The sequence below is a fragment of the Uloborus diversus genome, chromosome 6 (assembly GCF_026930045.1).
Source record: "Uloborus diversus isolate 005 chromosome 6, Udiv.v.3.1, whole genome shotgun sequence".
Lineage (NCBI taxonomy): Eukaryota > Metazoa > Arthropoda > Arachnida > Araneae > Uloboridae > Uloborus > Uloborus diversus.
Genome location: NC_072736.1, coordinates 108,308,155 through 108,331,792, shown reverse-complemented (window position 1 = coordinate 108,331,792; position 23,638 = coordinate 108,308,155). Strand labels below are relative to the sequence as shown.

Sequence of the window (23,638 nt, the reverse complement as noted above, 5' to 3'; positions counted from 1 at the left end):
TCATTTATATTTCACATTTGCTTTTTATGAATTTTTTTCTGCACCATGTGAAAACGTTCGGAGATCACTTCATTTTACAAAATCCAAATCTCATTCAAAAACCCGACTTTTTAAAACAATCCTGGAATTTTCAAGAAAATTTTATTGTAACACACTATATTAATTCTTCGTTTGTGTTTTTCTAAGTTGCTTAACCGGCGTAATTCATTTATCGATCGCAATCAAGGTATTTTTAAGCGAGACAGAACGGCAAGATACCAATCGAAACCTTCAAAAAAAGTTTATCACATTTTTTTTAAAAATATCTATATTTTTTTAACCTTTTCATCTACACTTCAATTCTAACAATATGCTTATGAAAAGCAGAGTGACATGTGACAAGGGAAGGGAATGGGTAAGGTGAAGATTTTTCGGGACAAGGGGCAAAGAGGGATCGAATTAGTTGAAAAAAGTGTGACATCATTTATATATATATGGACTGGGTCTAAGATTACTTACTAAAGTTTTGCAGAGAGGATTGCCATCCGGGTCTGTTTTTTTACCACCCAAAAATGCAGGTAGTTCTTCTTCATCTATGTCTTTCAGTAAAGCTTCTCTCCATCCATCTGCAAAAGAAAACATTTAAAAATTGAAAAATTGTACTGGAAACCTGCAAAAAAATTCAAAAATAGCACGCTAATACTATTGCTTAAAAAAAAATCAAATTTGAACGTACATCCAAACCTGTTTTTATACGGTGGATAGACATCGAGTGTTTTGAATGAACAGCAGAAAAAATATTAAAACGAATTTCTTGTTATTCACTCAATTATTTTCAATGTATGACCTGCGTTTAGGTTATTACAAAAATAAAACACTTTTATACAAATGGCATTTAATTATTTTAAAAAAAGTGTTACTTTTGATAACAACAAGTATTTATTGGGATATTTTTCATTTTTATGACTTGTATGTCATTTCTGATTGTTGCATTTAAACTATACCATTGAAGATTAACCAAGGGTTAAATGGAAAAAGTAGCGATTAAAAAGGGTTCCACTTGTCAAAGAAATTAAGATTCGCTGTACTAAAGCATATCCAGCATCGGTTGCCAATTAGTGAATTTGAAAAAATATATAAACACTCGGAAGATCATCGAACATATTGAGGGGATATCGGACCCCACTGTTCAAAATGCATTAATAAATTATCTAATACAAAGAATTTATAAATAAGATTATTTTACCCAACATTGAAGTATCAGAATCTTAATACAAGAAAAAAAGGGAAGAAAAAAAATGTTTGAAAATATATTTTCTTTTATTTTAAAAGCGTCACAAGTGAAATTCAGGGAGAGTACAAAAGATGGACCTGATTTTAAAACTTTTGAAATTACTGCACGCATTACAATAAGTGATACATGTATGGAAAGAGAGGTTTTTTGTAGTAAATATCAATAATACAAATGTGCAATGTGTTTGCATATTAAATGTTCAATTACACTGGCGGACAAAATAACTGCATCACTAGCAAAAATTCATATTTTGAAAATTTTCTCGATAAATTATTTAACAATTTATTGTTCTATAACTTTTGTCGCTAGAAAGGTATACTTCAGTTGACATGTGTCTATAAAAATTAAATCCTTCATGCATTTAGGGGATCAGCAACAAATATATGAAATCAAAAAAGTTTACTGATCATCGTTCATTGTAAATAGCTGAGAATATTCTGTAAGTTTCATCAATCATAGTACTTACTATGTATAAAAGTTTTATAGATTTCCGCTAAAGTATTAAAAAAGAATAATTTTTGTTCGCATGTTAAATTAGAATGTTATTTTGCATAATTAATAATTTTATTATACACACTTATAACACACAGAATTTTCCATCGTAATTTACCAAACATTCAGAAAAATTGGCAGCATACAAGATAACTAAAATGTGAAATAAAAGTCTTGAAATTTTGAAGAAATATGAACATTTAAAGCAATTAATTTCTTACTGCGCATGCGCGAAAGATAGCAATTTATATCCTTCGAAATTTCTTGGTCAATGGATTTGCTACTTAGAAAATAATTTCAGAGTAATATCATAAAAACTTAAAAATGCATAATGGGCCGCTTATCATGCAACGAATTCTGAGGGATCGTTCACAAATAACATGTTTTTATCGCGAATCACATTGTACGATTGCAGGCAAGTGTTGCAAATTTGTGACCTATCCCTTACGATTCGTCGCCTGTTCGAGAATATATTGAATTGCGGCTCATTAGGTTCAAAAACTATTTTCATTATGAAAAATTTATTTTGCATTCTTTGTCTAACATGGCTCTAAATGAACCCAAATTACAGGATGATTTCAAACCAGGCTAATAATTTCTTGCTACTGTATAACATCTTAGAAACGCTTCTTCTATTTTATAGCTGCAAATACAATAAAACTACCAAACTATGACTTGGAAAGTTTAAAATGGAGAAGTAGTTCTTCAAAGTTACCAAAACCTCCATTTTCGGAATTATGAAATCGTTAAACATTTTTGTTTAACTTGGTAGACGGAGTACTAAGGCAAGTAGCATCTTACATACAAAATTCCAAGATTGTAGGTGAAAAATTAGAAGAGTTATGATAGGTCCAATATACTAAGCATAGGTTTAGAAATGAATATTTCAGCTAGAAAAAACTTGAAACATCAAACACACTTCATTGTAAAATAATCTCCAAACAATAGTAAGAAATAATATAAACCTTTAAAAGGTTTATATTATGTCCTATTGTATGTAAACAAAAGCTTGTAATGTAAATAGAAGATTACGGTTTTTTTTATCGGAAAAAAAAACTTGTCTTTTCGACATGAATCCATAGTTGCAAAGCGTGCCAAACCAAATCTCCCAATCTCTATTTAGAAGAGTGTTGCTAATCCCAAACAAGAAAGTGTTGTATAGATAATAATTAGCAGAATGTAAAGAGTTAACCAAACAAATCAAGTAATAAATCAATTGAAGCAGTGAGAAGCAAAAGGATGTAAGAGGGCATTTTCAAGTTTTGAGTAAAACGTGTTTAAAGATAATATCCTAGGTAGACTTTCATTGAATTTTTTTTCTAAATCATGCTGTATAGCAGCACCTATTAACCCTAGAGAAGTCGCGCTTCGGTCGATTCCCCGCCCGTTGTCAGATATTTCGCTCGATCCCACCCCCCCCCCCCCTTATTCTAATAATGCTGTGTAGCTGAAGGTCAGACTCTCCCCAGTCCACACACTTAGTTCTGAGAATTTTCTTCGGTATTTCAAGTTTACATAGCTTTTGGAAATGTATGTTAGTCATTTAGACTTATAGCGCGCCATCCTAGTCAGGTGTCATTTTCTCCCCCGCACTTCCTTTCTTCTGCTTTCGTCTCACGGATCACTACGGCGGGGAAAAGACCGAAGCGCGAGCACTAGCGTAACAAAAGGAAACGTGACTTTCTAAGATTAAGGCTAGTACTAACTCTTTCCCCACGACAGAGAAGAGGTTCACCTACCAATTGTATTGGTCATTTGCAAATTTTTAATGTTTGCCACTTACATTGCTTTGCTTCTCACTGCCTCAATTGTTAAACGATAGGCAGCTGTTCCAAGTTCCTGTCTGAGAACCGGATGCTAGGCCTGAACGAGATTTGCAGCAGTTGTGGAGAAATTTTTATAAGATCCGATTTCGTTTTCATTACTTGTAATTTTCTTTTTTTTTTTCTTTTTTAACAGCTGCTTAATAAGTTAATCTCTAAACACAAGATTATGTTCGAAACAAATATTTATAATATATAGAAAAACCACACCTTACATACCTGTACCAAAAACACGTATCTTTTTAATGAGTGCTCCAGCCAAAACTGTCTTTATTACGGAGAACAAAATTGTGAAGTAAACAGAAGCTGAAATGTGAGGGCAAAATCATATAAATATTTTCACGAAATGCTAATTTTCCAATTAATGAATATTCTAAAAATATCTTACCATTTATAACGTAAATTGCTTTTACACGTTCTGGGTAGTTGTCTTGAAATATATTTAGCCCCATCAGTGATGTCTCTAAAACTTAAAAACAGAAAAAGAAAGTTACTTGAAAGCAATTTGAGGGTTGGATTTGCTTTTGAATCAAAATGCATAAACTTCGTAATTTGTTTCAACCAGTTCGATGTTTAATGAATTGTATGATATTGGAATTTTATAACGGTACATAGAAATTAAATATAAAAAATAGTTTTTGAATTGTAAAGGATAGGTATGAAATAATAAGTATTTGATTTCTTGATTATAACACTAAAACATTGCAGTTAATCTTAATATCTTTATATTTAGGTTAATTCTAAAGTAGCCAAGAAAACTTAAATTAAAAATTTAAGAGAAGAAATACACATATTTGTACGGATAGCTTTTACTATGCAAATTATATTTTTTATTATTTATTATTATTTTTTTAATTTTAATGGCTGCTTTAGATTTAACAAATCTATAACAATATTAAGATTAACTGCTATTTTTGAGTTTTTTAATAAAAAAATAATGTATAGTTATTTTATTTCATCAGAATTGAATATATATGTATACTGTATGATTTATGTGAGGGTATACAGTATTGCAGCTATGAAATTCCTCTTTTTTTTTAATTTTTAAAAATGTTTTCTTAATGATGACTAAGGTTCTTTCTCATTAGATGCAATACAGGTATAATCATTGAGAAGGAATACTTCTCAATGGGTATAATACATGAGCATGCTCTAATTTTAACATTGGGAAAACTGGGACTTTATTTGGCAAGTTGAGAATTTTCTCCTCCCAAAATCTTTTAGTTCGGGGCAGCGGAAGTTTTGTGTCCCATAAAAATTTAAATTAAATGTAAAAAAAAATCCTGACTTCGATCGTTCATAATCCCAAAGACTGATTTTAATATCTGTCACCGATAATTTGTCATTCCATTTTGAAATCCGTCAGTCTTTTTAACACTGAGCATTAATAAAAACGATTTCAGCTCACACTGAAAAACAAAAGATACTCACAGTCCTTATCAGTGGCTTTTGAAAACGTAAGATGCTCCAGATCATATATGTATGCGCACTGAGTAGCTGATTTTCCAAGCTGCAATAGATAAATACTCGTTTTTAAAGATTCAAGTAGAAATAAAATTTACAATGCACCACAAATAAATTTTTGAAATTAAAGATAGGTAAATACATTAAAATCTCTACAGAATTGATGATTGTAGGAGTTTTTGAGAGGGCAACTATTTATTTACATCTAATGTAAGTGAAATGCATGCGAACAATGTTCAGTCTCTCAACACAGTCAAAAAAAATTGTGTACAACCCGTTTCTCACAGTGTAGAAGTCGTAGGACACCTGTAGCAGCGCCTCTTCTATTGACTGTTCAAATAGTGTGGTCTACTGTGGCAGGAATCTTTGGACTATTTCTGAAGCGTTTTCCTTGAAGTGCCTCCTTCGGGTTTGGAATTAACCCTTAAATGTGTAATTAAAAAAAAAAACATTTTAAAATATGTTCTTTGGTTTTAAACTGTTAAAATCATGTGATTAAAAAAACTTTTTTAATCACATGAAAGTTTAATTTAAGAATGGTGTATGGTTAACAACCACTTGGTAACATCGGGCTATAAAAGGAAATACAACGCATAATTTACCATCAAATGTCTCAAAACAGGGATCAAAACTGTAAAATTGTCTAACTATTTTATTGACAGTAAAAAAATTTCATCATAGAATTAAAAAGTGTACATTTTCAAGTGCACTAAAACAACAAAAAGAAATCCTACATTTGCGAAAATCGAAAGTAAAGCTATTTTTGTTTTCCATCAAATTGGTGCATTTACTAGTTTAAAATTGTTTTAATAGCATCTTCCGTGAGTATTTTCTTGGTTATTGGCATTTACAGAGTTTCAATTTGTTCTTGCATTATTTTAAAGGACTAAATTTGGTATGTTGCCAAATGAGGCAGTGAGAAGCATAGGGATGTAAGTGGCAAAAGTAAAAACTTGGAGACAATCAGTACAAATGGTAGCTGAACCTCCCTTCTGTCTTGGGGCAAGAGATAGTATTAGCATCCCTGGTAGGTGCTGCTGTATAGCATGATTTAGAAAAAAAAATCAATGAAAGCCTACCTAGGAAATTATCTTTAAACGCGTTTTACTCAAAACTTGAAAATGTCCACTTACATCCCTTTACTTTTCACTGCCTCAAATGGCAACACAATGTGTTTAAGGATTAAATCAAAATTACTACGGCTTATGCCTTTGTGACTATGACTTAATTTCAATGATGAAAGAATCATTTCGCTTATGAACTGTTCCAGAAATTAATGCGGCAGTAGATCGCTCCTTTCAAAATATCGACAGAATAGGCTTCTACTACAAATGTCCCACGACTTTCACAACATTGGAACCGAGTAACACAATGCTGGTGATTATATCAAAGGCCTGTAAACCTGGGTTTCACGTGTCAGTTTTGCACAAGGTGTAAGGAAATGGTTGCACTTTTAAAGTTCCAGAGGACAGGTCGGCTTATACCACTTTTTAGTTCTCTGAGAGCTGATGGTTTCATGCCCATGAAAGGGGTAGAACCACTTTAGAGGACAGGCTCAAAGCGACATTTTAGCTCTCAGAGAGCTGGTGGTTTTATGTCTAGGAATGGGACAGGAATCATAACCAGGAGACAGGTCAGGAGATAGCCGATATATCTGACATTTCAGTTCCCAGAGAGCGGACGGTTTCATCCAATGAATGGGACACGAGTCAGAACCACTTTAATGGACAGGCTGACCAATTCGACTTGCTAGTTTTTAGAGAGTTGACAGAGTCGTGCCTATGTATGGGACAGGAGTGATAACCACTTCAAAAGGACAGGTCGACCTATTCGAAATTTTTGCCCCCAGAGAGCTATGGGACCAACCATGTTTCAAGTATTTAAAAATGCGTAATTATAGTCGCTGGTTGCTACATCGTAGAGAAAACTGACGTGAAGTTAAGTGAAACTCACGTTGCGCATGATAACAGATTTCTAAAAATTACTTGCAGTTTATTTGAATGTGTTTCTTGTACTTGATTGTTTTTTAATATTTTTGTTTTTCTTTGTAATCTGATACAATGAATTCTCCTTTTATAGACTAAAATAGGTTAGCAATCAAACAAAGAGTTTGAAGCAGAGCTACAAGTTTTTTCAACTCAGTTTTGGTACTCATAGAATTGTTACCACGCATTCTCATTAGAGACAAAAATGTCAGATGTGTCAACTGACTCTTAATACAGGGATCTCAACAAGAGTAGAACTCCATTTGCCTAATAGGCGTGAACTATGAGAGATTAGTGTGAAGCAAAAAAAAAAAAAAAAAGTTTTATACAGATTATTTTTTTCAATATTGGACATTCTAATGTGATTCAATGGTTAACTCTCTAAATATCGCTAATAGTTGTCAAAATTAAACAAGATTTAAAAAAAAAAAAAAAACACCAAATTTGTCTCCAAGTTGGCGACCAAAAACTTGGCGATAGATATACAAGTGTTTGCCAAATTATAACACCATTTGAGTTTGCAATGAAATTAACAATGATTTCCCCCGAAAAAGATGTAAAAGACCCTTTTTGGGACTTTCGAATGCAACCAAAAGGAGAGGTTGAATTTTCATATTACGCGCAAACTTAATGTACACTGAAAATCAAACCGACTATAATGCATTCCCGTGAAAGATAGACTAGAAGTAAACATTTAGATTTCAGAAGGTTTGTTATCGTGCCACGTTTTGGAGATTTTTCTGGAATTAAAAAACGGAAACCAATAATCTTCGCATTTTCCGCCTGCAGGGCCTGAAATTCTTCTTGTCCAAGCCAAACACGTGTTTGATGTCACCAAATAACGCATTTCTTTATTTACACCTAGTCTATCTTTCCCGCGAGTGCAGTACAATTGAATGAAAAGGGTGTAACTATTATTAGAGGAATACGAAAAATACTGATTTCGTGTATAAGAATGACCTACTCTCTCCAAGAGCAATAACTCAGGTTGATGCATCAAAATATAGCGATGTCATGGACTTAATAAAGTCAATATTTAAATTATAGCTAGAAAAATGAGGTTAAATTGTCTCGTTAGCTGTATTACTGAATTCAGACTAAAATAATGCAGTAATTTTTTAAAGAATCTAAATCAGTTTAATGATTTCGAAAAATAACGAAATGTGCTATATGTTGCCGTTACTTTGTATGTATTTATTGAAGTAAGAAATAATTACTTTTGCATTTCGTTCTTTCATTAGTTTTAGGTCTAATTCACAAGCGTAAATAACTAATCGAACTGCTTCGCTGACTTTGATTGTCTTAGCTATGCCTGAAATAGAAAAAGGAAAGTTAGTGTCTAAAATTGTACTATAAAAATTAAAATATTGTTTAAATTGTATGTATTTCTAAATATATACTTTAAACGTTTAAACTTTTTTAAAACGCATGATATTTAAAATAAGTCTCCCAATACGTTTTCCTAATAAGTCACAGTCATAAATGGAGTCCTCTAAGTCTATTTTCACGGGTGTGGTGACATTTTTGCTTATATAATTGCATTTTACTTTTTACTGATACATTATAATCCCGTTTATCCAAAATAGGATCAAATGAAACCCGGATAAGCGAAAATCCAGATAATTTGGGTAATATGGGTAATAAGCAAAACACATTCTTAAATACGCAGACTTATCTTTTATTACAGCAAGAAACAATGTTTTGTAACACAATTATATAGTATCGTTTCTAGCAACTACTAAATCAATTATAGTTTAACTGCAGTGATGTCGGACTGGCGTTCGAAGAAAGCTATGTTGTTTGTTAGATTAGGACTATATTTTATTGTACGTTCTATGCAGGAGTTGTACGTTTAATCTTTAACCGAATAGTTGGCGTATTTATGGTTCCGTTCTTAATATCATACTTTAAAATTATTATTGAAGTAAATATAACTTTTTCAATTCTACAAATTAGATCCGGATAAGCGGCGGCCGGATAAAAGAGGTTCTGCTGTACTTTACATTATAACACATAATGGGTCCTTATACGAAATAGATAAAAACTAAAAGTCAAAATTTGAAATTACGTGGGGAAAAAACAGTAGGGGAGAAGTGGGTACAGTGAGACAGGGAAAACAGTGAGGCAACAGCAATAGTTTTTCTGCTTGGATATTTCCCGCCTGGTTAAACTTTTGAAAAGTGAAGTCGACATACTGTGAACAATATTATAGAACAACAGAATTTTTTCAAAAAATACTAAGCACTTTTCATGATGCACTCAAAAAAGTGCATTATGAAAAGTGCTTTAGTATTTTTTAAAAAATACTGGTTTTTTATTCTTTTTAGTGTAAATGTATTTCAGGAATAGAATGTTACCGTCACGCAATTTTACCACTTTTCTTTTCACATAAATGCTTCATACTAAAAGGAAAAAAAAACTGTATATGTGTCTATATATGTGCATTTGGTACTAAAACTTAATCCTTGTTCCCCTCTAAGATTTGTTTGTGTTGTAGTTTAATTAGACTCATTTAAATATTAAAGGTATCCCAAATTAATTTATGTTTCACCACACACAGGTTACTTGTGATAAAGATCCGAATATGTCTCTTTACTTAGCGCCTGTTTTCGATTATTGGCATAGATGAGGATCAAAATCCTAAGAAAGCAATGATAGTGGATAAATTTAATGCTTATTCCAGGGAACCCTCGATTCAAAATTGTTATTATAATTACTATTAATATTGATGCTGTTGTAAGGCAAAAAAATTTGTAACAATGGGTTTTATATCTGAATATTTGGGGAAATTACAGGAAATTTGATTTTTTTCATCCTAATCGAAATAATAATTTTATTTTAGAATTGATTTTTTTAGCGTTAAGTGTACCTTAAGATAAAGTAAATCTTTTATTGAAATCTCGAATCCTCTTAGTTCTCTAGTTACTGAAAAATAAGCAAAACCAGGTCTCAGATTTTTCTGTGACAATAAGGCGAAGTATATATATAGTAAAAGTGCTTAATAAAATAAAAAAAATTTTCAAATACTAAGCATTTTGAATAATACACTCAAGAGGACAAAATTATTTTTCTGGGGCAGAATGGGCAGTTTAAGTATTCCTGTAGTTTTCAATAATTTCAAGAAAATTTCACCCCAAATGGTGGCTACAGTCTGGTAGAGAATTTCTTATCGTTGTATTATCTTATCATAAATTTGATAGTTGAAACATGCATATTTTCGGAGAAAGTTTGGTTTCAAATGACTTCAGCAGCACTTTTCTTTGTTTGTGGTGTCATTTTCTTGGAATAATTGAAAAATACAGGAATACTTAATCCTCGAGCTATCTCTTTTAGAGACAACCAAGCCACTAATTCTTTTAAGGTGAGATTTTCATCAAGGTCATCGTTCCCCCATAGGCGTTCTTATTTGTGGGCCGATTTATTCTTTTTACTGTAAATGTATTTCAGAAGGTGTATGATGGCATCACGATGAAGGCATCACGAAACTTCACCTTGTGTTTTCAAAAATTGGTCTATACTAAAAGAAAAAATAACCTATATACGTGTCTAAAACTTTAAGCAATTGGCACTAAACATGAATCCTTGATCCTTTTTAGTATTTATTTGTGTGCTAATTTAGTTCAAACCATGTAAATAATAGAGGTTTTTCAAACTAATTTATGCTTCAAAACATACAAGTTACTCGTGATAAAGATCCTAATATGTCCCTTTACTTATCCCCGTCATCTACACTGGTATAGATGAGGACAAATATCCTACGAGTACTATGATATTAAATAAGTTTCATGCTTGCTCCAGAGAAGACTTGATGTAAAATTTTCATTGTGCTTACTATTAGCATTACTGTTGCAAGGTATCAAAATTTGTAACAATGGATTTAATATTTAAACATTTAATGAGGAAATTACATGAAATTTACTGTTTTCCATCCCACCGAAATATAATTTTTCTTTAGAATTTTTACTTTTCAGTGAGAAATTGTACCTTAAAATTATGCAACCCATTTGGTGAAATCCCGAAGTGTCTAAGTAGTCTAGTTAATGAGATATAAGCAAAAGCAGGCCTCAGATTTTTCCGTGACAATCAGTCCAAACAATCAGGTCAAGTATAATAAAAGTGCTTAAAAAGGAAGTCAGATCAAGTATTTTTTAGATTTTCTGAAACAGATAGGAAAGAAGTTGTTGAACTAGTAACACTTTAAGGCTAAAGTGAAAGCATTCCATTGTATCAAATGCTATATCTCAATATGAAACTTTAAGCCGATTTACTAATCCAGAACCATCTAAATCATTTTGTCTCAGTCTCAAACTACTACGCAGTGGATGCTCTTACTGCAAAAAAAAAAAAAAAAACCCTGAATCCTTACTGAGTATTTCCGTGCAATGTTTCTGGAATTCAATGGTTTATCCACTTCCTGGAAAAATCAAGTATCATTCTCAAACAGTTTCCTGAATTGTTACAAGTTGTCTGAATGCGGACTTCTCTCTATCGAAAAAAAATATCTTTAGCTCCCAGTATAAAGATTAACTGAGAGTATTTATAAGGCTTCAGTAAGATTACGGCTCGTCCAAGCTGATTTATCTCCCAAAGGGAGAGAATCAGTATGGGCTACGTAGCTTTGCAAGAATTGCAGTCAAGTGAGATGCTTGATACAGTCACCCCTCGTTATATCGCGCTTTTCGGGGGACAAAGAAAAAGAGCGATACATCCGAAAGCGCGATATAACGGAGGGCATTAAAAACAGTTATGTCTAATACACAAGTAAATTGGCATTCGTTCTTTTTGACATTAGTTTCTAATAGTTTTGATGTGGGTACTATCACACCTATCGAAATTTAAACAAGATTGAAATTTAAGTAAATTTTCCCCGTCAGAAAGTTAAAATCATCAAATGGCGAATGAAGACGATCTTTCTGAGCTACCGCGAGATAAGAATGAGCATTCCAACACCCTCTTATTCCGAGTAGGTTTTCTAATCCGTTTTACTTGCTGTAGAAAGGATGTGAAAAGTAAAAGAAACCATATTGTTTCCAGGAAACTAGTTCGCCCGTCCAGATCATTATTCCCTTCTTTGATGTAAATCCTGGTTTGTGCAACCAAGTACGAATCTTTTCTGTACTAAAAGAAGGGCGTATGTTCTCTTCTACATGGGCTACTATGACACTTGCTTGATGTCTCTCACTCCTTGTAAAGGCAATGTATCAATACGAAAGAAGATGTCAAGTAGTTTAGAGCCCATCTTAAACTGAAATATACTGTGCGGGTATGTTCATTTGGATGACAAGAATTGCTGCTGCTATTCCAGCGAATTCAAAAGAATTGCTTCCTTTTGTTCATTGACAAAATAGAGAAGAAAGAGACCTTCTCTGTGCAATACCATATGTTTTCAGAAATGGTTTCAAACTTAAAGCAAAGTTTTTTTCTTATTTTAGGCTTTAATATTTCGGGAGACAGAAGAAAAGAGCGATATATCCGAATGAGCGATATAACGAGGGGCTACTGTACTTATTTGCAATTCTGGCTTAGCTTTGGCCATGTTTGCAATACTGCTTTTAGAACTGTATTGATAAATCAGGAAGGTGCCAAGCTGTTATATTATCCCTAACTAAGATTACTCTGAAGTTCCAGAGACACGACTGGCTTTAAACGGGAAGATATCTGGATTTTTCAGGAAGATTACTGAGTTTTAGCGAAAACGTTCCTGGTTTTTACGAGATATATTCCTGGCAGAAATTGGGCACATCAGCTGTCTGTTATTTTCCAAGAACGTTTCTGAATCGTTTTAATAGTGTGTGGGTCGTCAAGACGACACGAAATTTACCTTTTAAAAGATAATAGCTCATACCCAGAAACAAACTACAACAATCATTCATATTTTTCCATTTAAGTTTAGATTTTTTTCAAAGTTCGATAATTCAAAAAATATGTCTTCCCACTGTTCCACTTACTGGGAGAACAGTGAAACAAAATTGCATTTCGTTTTTTTTTTCCGACTCGTTTGTGTGAATTCGTAGATTTTTCTATATCGACTTTTACAGTACCAATTCCAGTGACAAATATTTTACCATTTGAAAGAAATTGATTTATGCGTTTTTTAATTACAAAAAAAATGCAATTAAATTTTTGTGTCTCGCTGTACCCGCTCTTCCTCCATACACAAAAAAGAAACTACGCACGCAAAAATGTCCCACCCGTGCAAATGCATTGACAAAATAATAGCAATGTACAACACAATTTTTTGTATCAGTGGATTTCTACAACTATTAACACTAGAACGACTGACATTTTCTGTATACCTAGAAAGACTGAAGGGGCCAGTGTGACCCCTACCCATTTTTGGAGTGAATTCTTTTAAAAATTCTTCCTGGGGAAGTCCAAATGCCTGATACACATTCTTTCATGATAAATAAAAACTTAGTACTTAATTATTTTTAGTTTTCCTCTCTATACTGGGCAAAAGGTTGAATTAGTTTTCCTTTCTAAGAGCAATGGCCACCGTTAGGATGGTAAGCAGTCGGTACTGTTTATAGCATTTGGATATCCAATCGGTTGCATAAAGAGGAAGTTACAGGTTAAACTAGAGTGAATGGCATTTTTTTTATGCTACAACAATTAGGAGAAAGGGAAAAAATAAATTTTTTAATTTTCAAAATGCTTAGGGGGCACTGTGGCCTTTCCCGTCTTTCTAGGTATAAGGATCAATGTTAATAGTACTATGAGGCGAATGATTAAATGATTAAACAAGCATTCAAATAGTGTCATATAATGAAAAGTCAGAAAATTCCATTAAGTTCCGTTAGATATTATCCGAGTTATTAAACAGCAAACTACGCGAGGGGACACACAGACCCCTCCGTCTTTCTAGTGTTAACTGAACTGACTACATTAATCGAAATTAAAAATAAATTCAATTTCTAAAGTCTCTGATCATTGACACAAGCTGAAAATTACTGTGCAAATTGCTAACTCTTACAAGGATGTAATTACACAAATTTAGAATAAATTAAATTTTTCATCAGAATTTATAAACTGAAAACTTTTGTAACGCGAAGATCCTTCCGGAACTAAGCGAGCCTACTTTCCCGTGTACCAATATCGACCTTCTAGTATCTGATCAATATTCTAAAATCGCAAGTTACTTCAAACGTAACCTTTTAACATTTTTACCTGATTTCTAGAAATATAATATGCCTCGTTTCATGTGAAGAAACAGATGTGTAAAAAATAAATAAACCAACAAATAAAGTAGTAGCATCTTTTAAACAAAGCAGCTAAGATATTTTTTTTCCACTAAAAAAAATCTTTAATCGCTTTCAAAAAGAAAAATAATGAAAAATAAAAAGCTCATTCAAATAAATACATTGTCAAAAAAAGAAAAAAAAAGAAAGAAAGAAAGAAAATCGTTTGTTTCTCCCCTGTTGCTAAAAATAATTCAAAAAAAGAATAAATGTACTTTCAAAATAAGTAAAAAACAACAAAATGTCAACTGTAAGGGAAGGAGCGGAGTTCGAAAAATTGCGAGTTTTTGACTAGGAGGAGGGAAGGAAAAACAAGAAGTGCGACATCATGCATAACACAACTACTACGAAGTTAATAGAAATGTTACCTTTTAGGTCAAGATTACCCACTGGCCAGTATCTGACAGGGGAACCTTCTTTGTCAAAACCTATGGGACTTGATGTTATGTAATTCGTAATAACCTAAGAGGGAAAAACATACTTCGTTCAAAATCATGGCATTATAACTATAGAACTATCATAATATGCATTAAGGAATAGTTTAATAAAATCAACAATACTTTCCAGATTTTACTGCTAACTAAAGCAAAATACGTCAACAGAGACTATACATACCAATTCTGAATGAATTTTAAATGCACTGTTACAATTTAGAAAACATATGTTTAATGAAGTAATTACACTAGTCTACAAAATAAATAAATAAATAAATAAAAAAAATCCACATGGCGAAAAGTAACTGATATTTGTATGAACTTATTTGCTGAATGCAAACATGTAGATAGTTTTTTCTCCGTCATCTACAGATTTTTTCTGGCATGGAGTTGAAGTTTGAAAAAATGTGTATATTCACATACATGATTAATATAAAAAGGATTGTTGGCGATAGGTTCATTTCTTTCTGTATTTGGCATCAAAGACCTTCTTCTTAAATGTCCAGCACAAACATTTATTTCCTTGGAGAGTGCGAGGCCTTGAAAAGATGCCTTATTTAAAGTGAATATACGTAGAAATTCCTAATTTTAAATATTGAAATCCAGCACCAGTGTTATCAATAGTCTTCACAAAGTTTTGAAAATCCTTATTTATCATGAAGTACCAGTGGAATAATGGGATCTTTTTCTCATTCTTCTTGCCATTGATGTCCCATTCGAACAGAAAATGACAAAATTATGTAAAGCCCAAGCAGTTAATCCTTTAATGTATTTAAATTTAGGCTCGACTTCATTTTTTTGTCAGAAATAATTGTCCCAACGAATGTGTTGTACTAAATTTTATCAGATAAGACTTTCAAATCTGCATATGTTTTCTTTATTTCAACTGTATATGCTGGTGGCAAAGACGCAACATACTTCTCTTATGCAATAGTATAACTTTTACACTAGTTTTGGAAAAGTTAATACCAAGTCGTACCTAATCTGTTTCATGTTCAAGCACAAGCGTATCCGTTACCGACTCAATACTATTGCAGTATAATTACTCATTTTTATTTAAAAACCTATTAATTTTTTATATCTGCAATTAAATATAAAAGCACAACAAAATCGAGTAAAGGTCAAGCAGTTAATCCTTTAATGTATTTCAGTTTAGTCTCAACTTCATGTTATGTCAAAATATATACCTCCCTGAATGTGTTGTACTAAATTTTATCAGACAAAACTTTCAAATCCGCATATATTTATTTCATTTTAAATGAATATATTAGTGGTACAGAAGGCAACGTGCTTCTCTTATGTAATATTATGGTTTTGAAACCAATTTTGAAAGAGTTGTTACCAAGTCTCACCTTAACTTTTTGATGTTCAAGCACAAACATATCCATCACAGAGGAAATATTATTACAGACCAATATCTCAATTTTTTTTTTTAGAGTTAAAACATACCAATTATTTTTATGTCTGCATTAAAATATAAAAGTGATGAAAAGTTTCGATTCAGGTTGCATATATCTCGGACATTAGTGCCAAAGAGACTAGCCACCAAAGACCATCTTTGATATCACCACTACAGCAACAGAAAACTTGACTACCTAACACCACATTTTTTGTCTTCCAGACAGGACTTTAACTGTTAATTATGTGTTTTTAAGTGATATAGAAACACAAGTAAACAAGTGATATAAAAAAATTAGTCTATTCCTACTTCAGTCAACAATAATTAATTAAATTTAACTAATTAATTGAGGAAATGAGAAGAAAATGAATGTAAGGGCCAAAATTAAAACTTTGGAAATAACCAGTACAAAAGATAGGGAATCCTCTCCTCCGTTTGAGGAAAAGCAATAGTACTAGTAGCCCTCGTAGGTGCTGAAATACAACAAAATTAGAAAATAAATGCAATGAAAGCATTACTAGGATTTAAACTTTAAACGCGTTTTACTCAAAACTTTGAAACATCCACTTACATCCCTTTACTTCTCACTGCTTCAATTAATGCTTGAAAAAACTATATTAACGTCAAGTGTCATTCACTAGATTAAAATAAAAAATATTTAGAGTGTGTGGATGAATAAAAAGTATTTTATTAATGATTGAAAATTTGAACAAGATATATAAATATGTACTGTAAGGGCATTAAGTAACAGACAAGGGTCCAGTAACAGATAAGCATAAGTTTGGATTTAAATAATAAGAATTTCAGGCGGATTAAACTGATGTTGCTGTGGTCCATGAATACGGTGCAGCCATCTAGTGTTATCAGAGTGAATTTTATGAGCCAGTTGGTATTTACGAGGCAGTGGTGGAAGGTTATGAACAGATACCGCGAGGTCAGCTGGTGTTTCATGTTCATTTGAATTAAATAAGGCTTTAGCTCTAAAAATAAAGAGATTTTGCACATTTTGAAGAGGAAAAGAGAATTTTGTCCATCACTCATCCTTTCCTCGTCGAATCTGTTACTGGGTATCATCAGAATTGTCGGTGTCTGTTACTGGGGGTCGACCATTTTTCTAAATTGAGCAAATAAAAATAGAATAAACTAATTCAGATGATCCAGAAGCAGCCAAAGGTTAGATGAGATGTGCATGAGGAAAAAATAGTTTTAAAACTCTAAATATACATTAAAAGGCTCAGAAAATTGAGTTAACCTGAAAGCGATGTTTTAAGCATGCCTGTGAATGGTGTCGTTACCCTATAGAGAGAGAGAGTGTGTGAACTAATAGTCTGAACTGAAGAAAAAACTTCAGTCATTTAATCACAATGACTGTGTGTGATTGAAAATTTTTGATTAGATATTTGAAATAAAATCTTTGTTTTCCACTGTTATCACTAGTCGGTGCTTCAAAAAAATATGTTTAATTTCAAGTTTTATGATTTATGTTGATTTACTGTGATCCTGTTAGTTCATTTACCTTTTTCAACCTTTATTCTCTCTGAAATTCTCAGATTCACATAGCTAATGCCTTTCGTGTTGAAATTTTTAAAGTGACGCAACATCATGAGAAGTAAGAAATAATGAAAGCTGACTTACATCCTGGTATTTCCAGTTCAAAATGTTTTCTATTTGACTTGCTTTTCTCCATGTGATGTGCTATAACATATAAAATTAATGATTATAATTCAGATCAATTTTGAAAATGCTTTTAAGATTCTATTATGTAATGATTTTGAAACAAATGCCCAAGATTTTAATTCACGTATCCTTCAGTGTAACAAATTTTAATTCAATAAGAATACATGATGCTATTTACTTGAAATAGCTCTTAGAAAAAACATCTTAAATAGCACTTTCTGGTTCACCATTATAAACAATAAATAAGTCTTTACTACTATGGCACATCTCAAAAATAATAATACATCATGACATGTTGACATGTGTATCATATGAGTAGCTATCTATTTTCACCCATGCAGAAAAAACTAGAAATATAATTAAAATTTCTCGTGTATTGTGTAACACTAACATATAGATGCTGCAAAGGAATCCTCGTTTTCTTATGAAGGCAAGTTTTTAAGGATTTTATAAACAAGAAATGTACACTGTAAAAGAGGCGACATGTAATGCACACTTAATGGGGAGATGTGCTATTTCATGCAGTGTGTATTTCTTAGCTGATACATGTCTATTTATGTTAGTAATGGAACAGAAAATAGAGAATTTAAATTATAGCATATTCTCAATGTTTTGTGTTCTTGTTGAATTATTAATGTTGTTTATTCATTAATGTTTATGCAAATTAACCTTTTTCTATTTTTCTAATACCTTTACTCTTTTGTGGCAACAGTGTGTTTTCCAATATATAAAACTGCCGGTGTTGTGGTTGTCAGGGTTCATTTTTCTTCACACGCGCGTGTAAACCTTAACCTCAGATAAATTTTGTTGAAGTAAGAATTCTGGACATGGGTTAAATGTCCCCGTACCTGCAACTCTTAAGTTAAAGATGTTTAAACTGTTAGGTTGAGAGGTTAACTATTCTGAAACGGGTGAAAGGGTTGTGCGGAAAATACTACGTATTTCATATAACCTGGCAGCCAATATATATATATGGTCATTCCACGGGAAACGGTCATTTTGTCTCGCATGTGACGCCTCATATATGTCATTAAAAATAATTCTTTAAAATATTAATGAACAATTTTTTTCTGCTCAACAAATTTAAAACTTATGTGTGATATCTTAAGTAAATATTTTAGCCATTATACTTTAAAATCATTACTTTTTAATGAAATATACGGACCGTAACGTGCGGGACAAGGGGTTGACCTTTCCGTGAAATGTCTCTATATCCAAACAAAAAATAACCATACTCCGAGATTTTGGACTTCAATTTTAAAGATGACTTAAAATGTGACAATGATTCTTTTCTTTGTGCCTGCTTCAAATGAGACAGTACTTTTTACCAAAGTTATAAAATATCTAAAAAGCTTATTTAATCTTAATGCACTTTCTTTGGCAGACTGTAACATTTCCTTCTCATTTTCTATCCTTATTCCCTATTACCTGTCTATTTTAAGGTACCCTCCTAATTACTCTTCCTTTCAAGAAACCCGGAATTCGGACCTAGAAGCTAGGGTATTTCCCAGTGAAATGGAGATGTTGATAGGTGCATAAATATTTTCTTAACTGCAAAAGGAATATAAATGTTAAAAATATTGCAAGTTGTACATCATATATATGAAATTAAGGTCCAAGTCTTTTGTTTTTTTTTCTTTTTTTTTGAGCTGCAAAGAATGTCGCTTAATGTAACAAGTCAGTTTCGCAATGAACTCAATTTGATTGATTTCGATTTCGAGCTGGTGACCTTTCTGAATCACAAAATATTCCTCCAACCTATTGATCGAGTTGTTAATGAGGCAGTCTCAGTTTTTTGCTTCAATAAGTTTTTGTGGAAAGAACACGTATAGAAACTTAAAAATCATTACATTCATTCAAATATTTTACGAGATGTTTAAAGAAGTTTTTTCTTTTCACCTTAGAGAAATCTCAAATAAAATAATTTACCTTTCTTAGCATAGCTTCTGCTTGGTCAACATTGAAATCTCGGGCTAAAAGTAAGAAATAAAATATTTTCAAAAATTGCAAAAGTGATAACCTTTTTTTTTTTTTTTAAATTCTTTCAAACTTCTTTCAAAAAATTATAGCTTTCTGCAATATTTTTTGTTTAATTTGTTTATTATTCATTTTTTTGCTATAAACTAAGACTTTAAAGCGATTAGTTCAAATAGACAGCCACTAAAACGGACAGTGATTTTGCAAATAAATTCTTCTGACGGTCCTCCCATAAGTGTTTCTGAAGAAAAAAATAAAATCAAAGAAGTTTAATGAATGAATTGCAGAAATACTTTTTGTAGCTGTAAATAATCTTGTAATAACTAAATAATGACGATTCGTATATTCCTTAGCTCCAAAGTTTTCCAAAAATCCCGTGTGACTCATAATTATTTTATTCCGGCAAAGCATACCGCTCTTGGATACTCATATAACGGAAAATTTGTTAAACTAGAGGCAGATGCTTCTTTAACTTAAAAGCCTTTTAAGAAATCAGGAAATAAAGAAACGTTTCATCTAAATTAATGGAGGCAACATAGGGCGTGGTCTCTCGTCAATCGATCTCATGACCTTAAGTCATCGAAATGAAAACCGGAATATTCATATTCTCCAAATCAGTCCTTGCATTGCGAATGTCAGTTTGGTTTCCTGCGAGAATATTCTGTTCCAAACATCATCGCTTGTTGTTGTTGAAAGCTACTGGATTGCGCATTTTACTGCAAGAAAGACGCCATTTTTTTCTAACTTGAAATACATTGAACATTAAAATTAGCAATCAGGGGTTCCCAAACTAGGGGTTCCGTTTTGGCACCCTTTTCAGAATTGGATTTTTTTTCACGGCACTCTATATCCTTACAACATAAACATACTAAAACCATGGTAACTTCATGGCTCCCGTCGTCACACCTCTCTGTGTCACCCTCTTTGGGAACCCTTGAGCTAGAGCATTAGTTCCCAACCGACGCGGCGGTTTCTGAACAGTAAATGCAAAAACTTTGCATACAGAACACCCAAACCTCTTTTTGTGCGGTGGATAGGGACCGCATAAAAAAGGTTCGTTCGTTTTATAATTCGTCCGTTTTATAAATACTATCGTCAAGTGAGTCCTAATCTGACTGAAATTTTCATACACCACACAAAAAAAGTTCGCACAAAAAAAAAAATCACACACACACAAAAAAAAAAAAATGCATAAAAAAGACCGTACAAAAAGAGGTTTGTATAGAAAGTGTATGTAGAAACAGAAAGGGGAAAAAACATATTAAATGCTATTGATAATATAGACTATTATTTTAACTATTGGGTCTTAATGTATCAGAATTTCAGTACAGGCGTCCCTCGTACAACACGGTACTCCTACAACACGGTTTCGATATTACACGGTTCAAAACTTTAACTTAAAACTACATGGCTTTGATGTAACACGAATTTTAAAAGAAAGAATAAAATTTTTGTTCATTACAGTATTGAAAAATGTATAATAATAACTGTAATAAGTTTTTGCTTTGTTTTTATGAAATTTTAAAGAAAAATTGTCTTTCTTTGGCTCATAAGTTTAGTTTTCCGGTATAACGCTAATTTTTAACTCTTAAATACACTTTATTTTTCTCATCAGTGTTCTAAAAGCAAAGAGATAAATATTATTATGTGTCCAATGCATTGTAAGAAAAAATAACATTAGGATTAAACTTAAACAAAATTTGGCAAACGATAAATAAAAAATGCTGTTGAAACAAAATGTAAAATAAAATAGAATATATATTTTTTTCTTTTTTTGCTCCGACTAATTTTATTGCTATAGAAAAGCTCAGATTTTTTTCTTTATGGATTTGCGTTTTGTTCTAAGTAAAGAAAGTTGATAAAAAAATTTCTTGTGCATACACTGTGAAAACGATTCAGAAACGTTCCTGGCAAATAATAGGCAGCTGATGTGCCCAATTTCTGCCAGTAATATATCTCGCAAAAACCAGGAACATTTTCTGCTAAAATTCAGTAACCTTCCTGAAAAATCCAGAAATCTTCCCGGTTAAAGTCAGTCGTGTATATAAAACTTCAGAGTAGTCTTAGGTAGGGATAGTATAATAGCCTGGCACCTTCCTGATTTATCAAGACAATTCCAAAAGCAGTGTTGCAAACATGGCCAAAGCTAAGTAAGTTTAAAGCATGTCACTTGATTGCAATTCTCGCAAAGCTACGTAGTCCATGCTTATCCGCTCCCTTTCGAAGTATAATCAGCATGGATGAGCCGTAGTCGAACTGAAGCCGATACACCTTATTAATGCTCACAGTTAAACTTTAAACTGGGAGCTAAAAATATTTTTTATAACAGAAAGAAGTCTGTCTTCATGCAACTTGTAGCAATTCAGGAAACTTTGTGACAGTGATACTTGATATTTCAAGGAAGTGGATAAAAACCATTGAAATCCCGAAACGTTACACGTAAATACTCAGTAACGTTTCGGAATTTTTTTACAGTGTAGCAGTTTTAATTTGAGGTATGTAAAATAATTAAGTTTTATCGTTTATAACAACTCTTTTCTATATATCAGTGGGTCTTTGTATGTTTTGGTAGCCAGTTTTCGTTTGTATGTTCTATTGAGCCGAAATTTCAGCTATCAAAAAATTTGCACCTTATGTTTCGATATAACACGGTACGCATTCGAGTAAGTTATAACAACTATTTTCTTTATATCAGTGGGTCTTTGTATGTTTTGGTAGCCAGTTTTCGATTGTATGTTCTATTGAGCCGAAATTTCAGCTATTAAAAAAGTTGCACCTTATGTTTCGATATAACACTTTACGCATTCCTTGATTTGCATTATTTCAAGGTGCCGTATAACACGGTTTCGATATAATACGCAGCATGGTTTTGATACAACACGTACACATTGACATGATTTATGATATGTACATGATTGATTAGGCTCAAAAATAAGTAAAAAAACTATTTATAAAAAAGTATCGTATAACACGGTTTCGATACTACATGGAACGAATTAACCGTGTTATACGAGACACCTGTAAATGAAATTATTAGAAAAACAATTCATCGCACATTCATATCATGGCGGTAAGGTGCATTAACAAAATCATAAAACACCTTCTAAGCAACAAAAAAAAAAAAAAAAACACTCAATTTGGTGGATATCAACTTCTTAAGCATTAAAAAGGGTTCAAATGAGTCCATTTCCAGAGTTTGAAAAATTAGTTTTTTGAGCAATCTCAAGCTAGAAATCGTAATTTTTGAAAATTTTCAAAATTTACAGACATTTGTTACTTGGATGTATGCATCTAAAGATAACAATAAAATATGCAATGCATCTGTCCACAAAAGCTTAAGTTTGCCATCTCTGTTTTTACTAAAAAATGTTTTTTTTTTTCATTCAGGAATAAAAAGGTCAATGTTGCTTCGTCCACACAATTTTGTTTTCTATATAAATAAAATCAACTAACTTTTTAAAAATGATGTCCAACCAATAAATAGGTCCTTAGTTATTTTTATAAAAATGAATCGGATAGATAAATACTTTTGTAGTTGAAACCATTTAAAATCGAGTGTTTTGCTGATTTTTTTCAAAATGGCCGATTTTGTACATATATTTAAGAGGTTGTCATTGAAGAAAGAAATTCTTCCGGAGTCTTTTTGAGATATATTTTACTAGGTGGTTACGTTTTGTAATTTAAAAAAAAAAAAAAAATCTGTGATAGTCATGAGACACTTTTCAGAGCTGTCTGCCTGATATGAAATGGAATGACTCAGTTGCTATTTCTTTCGTTAGACCATTACGTTTATTTGGTGTTCACTTCTTCATTTTGTTCTTCCTAACTTCTGAAAACGAGTCCGCACTCCGTCAAAAGTGATTTTGGCACACTCTT

The 23,638-nt window shown here is 32.1% G+C and overlaps 1 protein-coding gene across 1 annotated transcript in view; it reads right to left on the bottom strand.

Moving 5' to 3' along the window:
* The window catches only part of LOC129225191 (SEC14-like protein 2), a 125,718-nt gene that overhangs the window by 13,631 nt on the left and 88,449 nt on the right, over positions 1 to 23,638 (bottom strand). Inside the window, exons 4-11 of the mRNA XM_054859759.1 lie at positions 19,715 to 19,758; positions 17,744 to 17,803; positions 14,644 to 14,737; positions 8,255 to 8,349; positions 5,020 to 5,098; positions 3,977 to 4,057; positions 3,808 to 3,894; positions 499 to 605 (exon numbers count right to left, since the gene is read on the bottom strand). Coding sequence (XP_054715734.1) covers positions 499 to 605; positions 3,808 to 3,894; positions 3,977 to 4,057; positions 5,020 to 5,098; positions 8,255 to 8,349; positions 14,644 to 14,737; positions 17,744 to 17,803; positions 19,715 to 19,758 — 647 coding nt within the window. The remainder of the gene's footprint in view (positions 1 to 498; positions 606 to 3,807; positions 3,895 to 3,976; positions 4,058 to 5,019; positions 5,099 to 8,254; positions 8,350 to 14,643; positions 14,738 to 17,743; positions 17,804 to 19,714; positions 19,759 to 23,638) is intronic.